Source organism: Pteropus medius, unplaced genomic scaffold, assembly GCF_902729225.1.
Source record: "Pteropus medius unplaced genomic scaffold, Ma_sr-lr_union100, whole genome shotgun sequence".
NCBI classification, from domain to species: Eukaryota; Metazoa; Chordata; class Mammalia; order Chiroptera; family Pteropodidae; genus Pteropus; species Pteropus medius.
The window spans coordinates 27324-37481 of NW_024340710.1; the positions used below are offsets into that span (position 1 = coordinate 27324).

Sequence of the window (10158 nt, forward strand, 5' to 3'; positions counted from 1 at the left end):
CAGAATGAAGGAAGGTGGTCAGGCCTCTTGGATTCTACAGAGAAGGATCATAAGCCACTTTGGCTGTGAGGACACAGTCTGTTTAAGAAAAGGGAAGAACGGCCTTGGAGGAGACTCGAGACCATCAGGGAGGACTCCTTGCTTTCAGAGTCTTCAGCCACCGCCTTAGATTTAACAGGTGACATGACCTCCAAGCCAAGCTCAGGTGTTACTGCCACCTAGCGGAGCATGCAGGTGTGACCACGGCCCAGCAGAGCTGCAGCGAGACTTCTCTTTGGGGCACAGAGCGTGAGACAGCACCTCAGTGGGTCCGCAGGGTGGGACCGCCATCGGGAGGGTACAGAGTGGGGGCATCCAGCCGGAGCAGACCATCTCCAACCTTAAGGCCTGGCGGGATTGCTTTGCTGGGTTGTGGACCAGTGCCGGCCCCACAATTTCTCTTTCTTTCCTCTTCATCCCTTTCGAGATGGGTATGTCTGCCCTCTGACTGCCCCATTGTCACATTTGGGAGGCACAAAATGTGTCTGTTTTTCTACGTTCATACCTTGAGAGGACGTTCACTTCAGGATGAATCATACGTCAAGATCCACCAGTCTCTGATGAGATGATGTTTAGACGAGACTTTGCATGTTTGACTCTAAGCTGATGCTGTAATGAGTAAGACATTTGGGGACGTTGGCTTAGAGTTTATTTTACATGAGGGAGAGCCGTGGATTTTGGAGTTCGCAGGTGTAATTTTATGGACTGAATTGGGACCCTCAAACTTTGCATGTTGGAGTTTGAATTCTCAAAGATGGTATTTAAAATTGGGCTTTCAGGAGGCAGGAAAGGCTAAGTGAGGGCATGGTGCCGTGGTCCCATCTCACTAGGACAGGAGCGTTGGGAAAAGAAGAGACATGAGAAGTGACCAGCACATCCAAAGTGTCCCCTGACCCTATCTCACCACAGACACCGATAAGTTGTCCAACACGGTGCTCTGTACAAGTGCATCCACCAAGATGTCTCTGTCAAAAGTTTTCTGAGTTCTTAGTGGTGCCCATGAGTCAGCAACCAGCTGTGCCCCGACCTGAGACAGATATATCATTCAATAGTTCCCGAGTGACCTTGAATCATAAGTGTGCATGACACGTAGGGTAAGCAGGTCACCTTTAGACTTCCTGATTATAACCTGCCCGGGGGGTCCACAAATGGACAGGCAAGTTAGATTAACAATAGCAGATGAACTAAGGACAGGTGAATGCCATATATGCACATAATCCCTCTTCTCTGACTGGCCTAGGTGGAGGCTGGGAGATTGAGCTGGGCTCCAGTCCCATGGAGCTCACAGTATAGGACAGACGTAGTTAAGTTAGGACAGTAGATGACAACTGGTCGTGTTGGGAGGGTTTCAAAATTCATCCGAGGAAGTGAAGACCTGGAGGATCCTGTGTTGTAGGCAGGACAGAAACGGCATTGCGTAGAGTTCTGGGGGCTGATCCTACCCCTGTGGCCATGCGTCTTGTCTGAACGGAGGGCTCATGTGGGGACAGCTTGTGCCTGGGGGGCACAGAGCCTGAGCTCAGCACACAGGAGTCTGCACAGTGCCGGGTCTCTCTTTGTGCAGGTATTTTCCAGCCACAGAGAAGAAGACAGCCCTCAGGATGGTCCCTCTGCTGAGACATGAAAACACACACATAGAAAACTGGTGAAGGAAGGTCCCCAGCCACCAGTGATATGTCGTCTACAGACAGACAAGGTGCGTTTTCATTTTAGTCTTCAGTAGAAAAGAATTTAGAGCCATGTTGAAAAAGTCAGATTTGTCCCCGTGGGCCGCTGAGAACTTTGAGGAAATCGCTGCTCCCAACAGGATGCCCCTTCCCACCTCCCTGTGCACCTGCTGCTGGGCTGGTCTGTATGTTCTGTGCTTTGTGTGCCCTGAGCGCCCCCTTGTGACCTGATCGGCCCCTGCAGCTCCCCTGTCTGTCTCCCTCAAGGAGGTTTGTGTCTGGGCTCACACTGAGGTCCCCTCACTGTGTCTCTCGCACAGTAATACACGGCCGTGTCCTCGCTGGTCACGGAGTTCAGTTTCAAGAAAACCTGGCTCTTGGAGGTGTCCCTGGTGATGCTGAGTCGGGACTTAAGAGCTGGGTTGTAGTTGTGCTTCCACTACTCCATATAGCACCGACCCACTCCAGCCCCTTTCCTGGAGCCTGGCGGGTCCAGTGCACACCATTGCTGGTTAAAGAGAACCCAGAGACGGTGCAGGTGAGCGAGAGGGTCTGCGAGGGCTTCACCAGTCCTGGGCCCGTCTCCTGCAGCTGCACCTGGGACAGGACACCTGGGGACAAGGAGCATCAGTCCTGTCAGTCACATGCTGTCACAACAATCCCACAGACCCCTGTCTGACATCTGAGACACTCACCTTGGGGGGCTGACACCAGGCACAGGAGAAGACCCCACAGTCTCATCTTCTTCTCAAACACAGCGCTGCTTCCCCAGAGACCTGAGTCCTGTGTGAGGAGAGAGCTGTGAGCGTCCACAGCCCAGACAGGTTTTACCTTGGGGCTGGAGGAGGAATTTGCATGTGGGCAGCCTTCTCCTCATATGTGGGGAGGGACTGGGTCAGGCTCCCTGGTGTCTCTGGGGTCCAGCTGGGGCTCTTCCCTTTAATACATACGGTGTCTGAGTCTGGGATGGCAGAGCAACCGATCTCTAAGGTACATTGAAACAGGTCTAAGGAAACCCTCCTTTTCATAGTATACGAATAAACACTGGACTATAGAGTAGGTCACCGTTTTTAAATTTATAAGTGTTTCTCATAATTATGAAAGTGATTAGCATGATGGTCAGACACATTTTTACTTCAAGCAGATTGAATATATTCACGGACCCCAACTATTTATAAACATAATTCAAGGAAATAATACTTTTTTCACCTTTGTTATAAATTACATCCAAAATAATAGACAGTCTTCTCCAATTCCCTCCTTCACTGAAGCACATGTGAGTTGTCTTTGTCTAAGTAGCTGCCTCTCTCCATAATCAGGCTGGAAGACCCCTGATGCTGGACCCTTCATATTGTGCTTTTTCTTATTTTTTTTTTTTGTGAAATGATAAAGTCTTTACATATCCTATATAATACTTTTTACGACATATTTTAATTATATTATTTGGAGATTTAACTAAATTTTGAAATAATATTTCAAGTACCAAGCATTTTTATTTGCCTACTTTTTCCTTAAAGTCTAAGCCTTGTGTGTCACATCTAAGAAATCCTTGGCTGATCCAAGGTCACACATATTCTGGTCTATCGATCTGTGTCATTCCCTCGACCAGTGCCATGCAACCTTTATTATTGCAGGAGGGAATCAGGGAAAAACCGAGTTTATCACACTCAGAATCCTGGAGACTGGAGACCTGGATGCCACCAGGGGCCACCTGGAAGACACCAGGGTGTCAGGAGTCCTGTACGGGAGAGAGAAGGGACCTTAGAACCAAGTTTTCTTGGGGTTTCCCGGGTAAAGGATGAGCAGGACTGGTGAAGAGCTTGTGCCTGACTCACGTGAATCATTTCGTTGGGCTCAGAGCTGGACGTGGTTCTCCATTTGCTGGCAGCTGTGCCTGGGATGACGAAGGTGGAGGAGTATCGTGTTCCGGGATGTGCGGGCAGAGATAGTCGGGTGCCCTGGAGGCTTAGTTTCCATGTGAAAGGCGTGTGCCAGGCTAAGACCTGTGCTGCATCTAAGAACTGGTTCCATCATGAGGGGAAGAGTCCCCCATCAAGAAATATTTGAAAGTTGTTAAACATCATAATGTAGAGAAGGCGATAAAATACGTAAACACACTCAATGCAGGGAGCCTTTGCAGTCACACCAACTGCAGCACCTTGCCCTATTCTGCCCCCACTTAATACGGAAAAAATCACTGCATCCTTCGTCCTCCACTGTGAACCTTGGGGAATGGCCTGGGACACACAGTCGTACCCTCAGGAGCTCCTCATTCGACCCTGAGCACATCATGAGCGAGTACACGCTCCCTCCCTAACTCTGGGTTCATCTCCCCCACTGTGTTTCTGCTCAGGCTGAAGGTTTCATATTGGGTGTGCGTGTGGGGGGCTGTATCACTGAGTGATGGATGGGGCTTCTATAGACTAGTGGGTCCAGGCTGTGAATTCCTCTTCCAGTAACAGGATTCATTTCTAGTTAATAAAGGAGAGAAACCCATAGTTATCCAGGACACAATGTGAGTGGAGTAGAGGGGCTTGATTCTCTAAGGAGATCTAAACAGCTAAGATGGCCTATAGGAGAGAGTGATCAGTACAAGTTCAGCTTGTATTAGGGGTGCCGGGCCATCCCATGAGGCCTGGGAAGAGAAATGCTCTTTAGGGTAAAGAGGAGGCCACGTGTGTGGGGAGCTCATAGTGCGCCATCCTCTATCCGACCAGGAACCAGAGAGAAGTCCAAACACACGGGGTCCCTCACCTGAACCCTCACCACCTGCAGCTACCCTCTTACTAGGAGCATTCTCGGATGTGGGGAGAATTTACAGCAATGACTGTGATGGCGTCTGAAGGCACAACAGCTGAGCGACTGTGATGCGAGGACATAGTGCAGAATCATTGGAGGAGACCCATGTCAAAAATTATTAACCCTCTTTGCTGTGACTGGTACGTGGGGAGGGCTTGAGAGTGAGGGGCACGGAAGCACAGGAGACACATGACTAAACAGATGTCGTGTAACTAGGACAGTAGATGATAGTGGTGATGTTGGGGTGTTTCAACATCCACCTGAGTAAATGAGGAAAAAGAGGTTAACGTGCTGTAGACAGGACAGGGAACCGGTGAGACAGAGTCCTGAGGGACAGGTCCTCCCATGTGGGCCATGTGTCCTGTCTGAAGGGAGGCCCACATGGGGACAGCATGTGTCTGTGAGGGGCAGAGCCTGAGCTCAGCACACAGGTCCCTGCACTGTGCTGTGTCTCTCTGTGTGGAAACAGTTCCCAGCCTCAGGACACAAAGCCCTCAGGTGGTCTCTCTGTCATGAAATCAGAAAGGACACATTGAAAGCTGCTGCAGGAAAGGTCCCCAGGCCCTGCTGATACGCCGTCAAGAGACAGGTTATTTCTTCATTTCTTGTGTGTGGGAGAATGTGGAAAATTAGAGCCACAAAGAAGAAGCAGCAATTCTCCTGGGAGGAAGCTGAGAGATTTGAGAGGAAATCGCTGCTCCCAACAGGAAGCCCCTTCTCCAGCTCCCTCTGCACCTGCTGCTGGGCTGGTCTGTGTGTGCTGTGCTGTGTGTACCCGGAGCTCCCCCTGGTGTCCTGAGCACCCCCTCCTGTCTCCCTCAGGGAGGTTTGTGACTGGGCTCACATTGAAGTCTCCTCACTGTGTCCTTCGCACAGTAATACAGGGCCGTGTCCTCAGGCTTCAGGCTGCTCATTTGCAGATACAGCGTGTTCTTGGCGTTGTCTCTGGAGATGGTGAATCGGCCTTTCACGGAGTCAGCGTAGTTTGTGCTGCTGCCACTACTACTAATGTATGAGACCCACTCCAGCCCCTTCCCCGGAGCTTGGCGGACCCAATACATGTAGTAGCTACTGAAGGTGAATCCAGAGGCCACACAGGAGAGTCGCAGAGACCCCCCGGGCCGCACCACGTCTCCCCCAGACTCTACCAGCTGCACCTCACACTGGACACCTGTGAACACAGACACGTCGGGGTCAGGAAAATGTCACACGTCCGTGTTCCTCACTCACACCCACTCACGTACTCAGTGTCCCTTGTTCCCCATCAGTCACCTCGTAAAACAGCGACGAGGAAAACCCAGCTGAGCCCAAACGCCATGGTGCGGCGTGCGTGTTCAGACCTGATCCTGGAATGGGGACACCTGGGAATCGTGGGGCTGGGCTCCTGTCCCAGAGCTGCAGGCTTGGGGCTGGGCTGGCTTTTATCAGCAGAGGGGCCCTATTTGCATGTGCTCTGACTGTATAAGGAGCTCTGTGGTTGGGGACCCACAGAGAGGGCAGAGACTCAGAGTAGGCGTCAGTGTGTTTGGGCACTTGGTGGCAATGAGTTCATTTGGTGAAATATGACTTTTACCATGACATGTGTTACTTAATCACTTACACCATCATCTTATTTCATTTTACTCATGCACATAAGTCATGTGATGTGATATCATTTACCCGCATCAGAGGTGAACAAGGCCAAACAGGACCACAGAGAGCTGGCTGGTGTCGAGAGCTCCCTTGTGTAAAAGTGAAATTATGTGTCTGGCCCTGCATGCTCCCCACTGCACCCCACTGCTCCCCTGGGCCACCTCCAGGACAGAGTGGACGTGCCCAGTGAGGTGCAAATCTCTGTCCTGCATGAGCACATGTGGGATTTGCTGCCTTCTAGTGCTAACGGAGAGCACGTGTGAGAACCAGGGTCACAGGTGTATTGCAGGCGCCTGCCCCATCTGAATGTCACTCTCTGTGCCTGTAACTTTCTCTGTCCACTGATAACTGCACTTGGACGGTAGTCGTCTTGCTGTGGTAGAGCTCTGTCAGCCACAGCCACGCCAGGATGATGTGTACAGTTGGAATCGCACGCACATTTATAATGTACATATTACACCAACCATGCCAAGGAGAACCCTGTTATTTTTTCTGGTGGACTTGCAAAGGTGGATGGAGGAGACTTAGGCATCGTTGACTTTCTTGCGTACCCTGGAGCCTTTGTCCAAAATCATATCTGAGGGGCTCAGGCCTATGTGTAAGGACGTCACTTCATCACCGCCTTCAGAATGTGACTTTTTCTCTATTCAAGATGCTTCAGAGAAATCAGTTACTGGTGTTTTAAATGTGAGTTATTATATAAAATATTTCAATATCAGACAGAAAATACAAGATCCATGTAATTTTACTCATGTAGGTGGTAAAAACGCAAGCAATGAACAATCGTAGCAAACAAAAACCCATAGACACAGACAACAGCATGTGGTCAGCAGAGGGAAAGCATGTTGGAGTCGCAGAGAAGGGTAAAGGATGTCTAGGACACGGTCGTGAGGGGAGACGAGACCTTGGGTGATGAGCACACCGTGTGACACTCAGATGATGCACTATAGACTGGTACACCTGACACCTGTTTAATCTTATTAACCAATGTCATCCCAATAAATATAGTAAAATGTTTTTAAAAATTAAAAAGTTTGATAACTGTAGGGAATATAATGCACAGAAAAATGATGAAGATAAAAATTTTTAATTAAGTAAAAAAAGGGTGTTTAAAAATACAAAAAGCATAAGAAATCTCTTTAGGAAAAAAGAATTTGATCTGTTTGTGAACCTGTATGTTTTATCATAAAATACATTCTCTACCAATTTATTAATATATACACTGCAACTCGTGTGTGTGTGTGTGTGTGTGTGTGTGTGTATGGGCGACAATGATAAAATCTGATTTAATGTAATTACAACTTAGAAGGCCTCTAAGTAACTAGGGATCCGGTCCTTCTTGGTCACATAAGATGCAGAGAACAAAGTCAGAAGTCTGCACCTTACACCTCCAGTCTGTTGTCTTCCTTTTTCCCTCCACCTTTTTTGTGACCCGCACTCCACAGTCTCCAGGGAAGGATTCTACATGCTGGTGGTGTCAAGCCTGGTATCACGAGATTCTGCAGTACCCCAGAAGAGGGGTTCCATGTGCCCAGGTTTGTGGGAGAAGTGTGTGTGGGTGTAATTTCTGGAAGAGTTCATCTGTGTTCACGATGATACAATAAACAGGTTGATACTGATTGATTGATTAACACAATGATGATGATGACATTGACAATGATGATTCTCAGGAAGTGCAGTACATTTATCTAGTTCATGCATGACACAGACGGCACTCCTCTGAGTCCAGAATCTCTTGGGGACTTGCTGGATCATTTATGTTCTTTAGGTTCCTCTAATGAAGGACACTTCTGAGAAACCCTGCAGATACACACCATATGGTCAATGCACACTCTACTTCCATTATTCAGTGAATTAGATGCATACAAGAAATGTATGCTCAGAGGTGACCTTTGACCTGTTATTAGATGTAGGGATCTAATCTCACGATGAGTAAGTGGCACCTGGACAGACATCACTGGACAGGAAATCACTGAACATTGTTAAGTCTCTCCCAGGAAGCTTGAATCTGGAGAGCACAATGAGGAAGAGACCTATTGGACTTCAGGTGAGGTCACAGTTTGAAAAGGCACCAGTCCCCCTGGCTGGACTCAAAAGGAGCACTTGCCACCTCACACCAGGACAAGGAACTGTCATTCCTGAAACACGAGCCAACCCCTGAGAGGGCTCTGTCCTAGAGGAAGCTGCAGAGCAGGCAGGAGGAGACGCAGGAGTCCTGGCTTCCAGGATGCGCTGGGAAACGAGGTCCAAGATCACGTCTGAGAGGCACTGGTCTCTGCGTGAGGACGTCTCGTAAGTGCTGCTGTCAGGATTCTGTGCCTGTGCCGACATAACCAGGAATGTGATGAACATCCTTCTGGTCAGTGAACCTGCTCACAGGTAGTGAAACCTGGGAGCTTGCTATGTCTGAAATGTACATCCACCATTCATTTGTTGAAGCCGTAACACATGATGTACTGTATGGGAGAAAGATTCTTAGGAAGTAATGGGGCTAAGCAAGGTTAAATGTAAATCTTTGTCTGTATAAGAAAATGCATAGAAAGAGCAATATCGCTCATTTTCTCCAGCACATGAGATTCCAGTGAGAAGTCAGGTGTCTCCCACGGGGAAGCCTTGTCTTCAGGAATCAATGTCTCTGCACAGTGACCTCGACTTCCTGTCTGCACAATGCGAGACAATAATTTCTGTCATTTAAGCCATCCAGTCGTTGGTCGTTGTGATGGCACCTTGAGCACATGAGACAGACTGTGTTTCTGAGACGTGGGTGCTGCTTGAACGAGCACCCAAGACGATGTAAGTGGACGTGGATCTAGGTGATGGGTAGGAGGTGGGAGACTTTTAGATGCCTGGTAGAATATTCTGAGCTTGCTGAGAGGGGTTTTACCAGCCAGGGGGACTGGTGCCTTTTCAAACTGTGACCTCACCTGAAGTCCAATAGGTCTCTTCCTCATTGTGCTCTCCAGATTCAACACAGGTGATTGTGTTGAGAACTCAGGGAGAGCCATGGAGGAAGCTCCCACACTCTGAGAGAATGCACACACAGTCACGAGGACAGCGGTGGTTGGAGTGTGGTCATTGAGAACTATTCTGGTGCGGTGTCAGTGGAAATGAGAACAGGTCAGTGGATCTGGAGAAAAGGTGATGTTGTCACCAAGTGTCAGAGAGCTTGGCTGGCCTGGTTTCTAAGGTGACGTGGAAGGTAGAGCTGCGAGCAGTGAAAATGGGAATTTAGCTGTGCAGATTTCTAAGCAAAGGGCAGGCGTGGTTGGCTCCTCCTGCGGCTTCGAGGAAAAGTGAGAGGAGCGAATGGTTCAAGATGGAAGCGTCAATCGAGCGCTAATCAGAGCTTGGAGACGGGAAAGTTGCCCAGCCCGTCCATGCGGCCAGAAGTGTGGAGCTTCCTGTGTCGAGGGCAGGAAAGGAGGTGCAGAAAAATGATCAGTAAAAAGATGGCGGGCGTGGCGAGCGGGTACCGCAGCCATCGCGGAATCAGCCCGGGGAAGAGATGTGATTGTTCCTGCAGAAACACAGTCATTTAGAAAGAAAGGGGATGAGCAGGTGGCGCAGAATGAATGAGCGTTCAGATTTCTTGGCGTGCACAGAGCAGGACGGGGACCTGCATCACGTGAGGATGAACCAGGTTGAGGAAAAGGGGAGAACAGCCTGGGGAAGGTGCCGGGTTTTGACAGCTGTGGGCCCGTCACTCCTTCCCCTGTTCCTCTCTGTCCCTTTCAGAGCGGGATTCTCTTACCCGTGCCTGCCGCACCATCACATTTTGGGAGCATGTAACTGTCAGGTTTCACAGGTTCACAGCTGGAGAGGACATTCGCCAAAGGTTGAACCATTCACAAAGTTCCACCAATAACTGATGAGATGGCATTTAGATGAGAGTTTGGACAGTAGACTTTAGAGTCGGTGCCATAATAAGCAAGACACTGGGGGCTGTTGGGTTAGAGTCACTGTATTTTGCTTGAGAGAAACACGTGAACTTGGAGGTCCACAGGTGGAATATAATGGTCTG

The 10158-nt window shown here is 49.3% G+C and overlaps 1 pseudogene and 1 gene segment (V, D, J or C); both read right to left on the reverse strand.

Moving 5' to 3' along the window:
* Positions 1 to 2019: 2019 nt before the first annotated feature.
* LOC120581635 (Ig heavy chain V region MC101-like) lies at positions 2020 to 2526 on the reverse strand (annotated as a pseudogene).
* Positions 2527 to 5073: 2547 nt separating this feature from the next.
* On the reverse strand, positions 5074 to 5888 carry LOC120581620 (immunoglobulin heavy variable 3-11-like). The segment is given in 2 exon segments: positions 5074 to 5676; positions 5778 to 5888. Coding segments are annotated over 2 exon segments (399 nt in total).
* Between the last annotated feature and the right edge of the window lie 4270 nt (positions 5889 to 10158).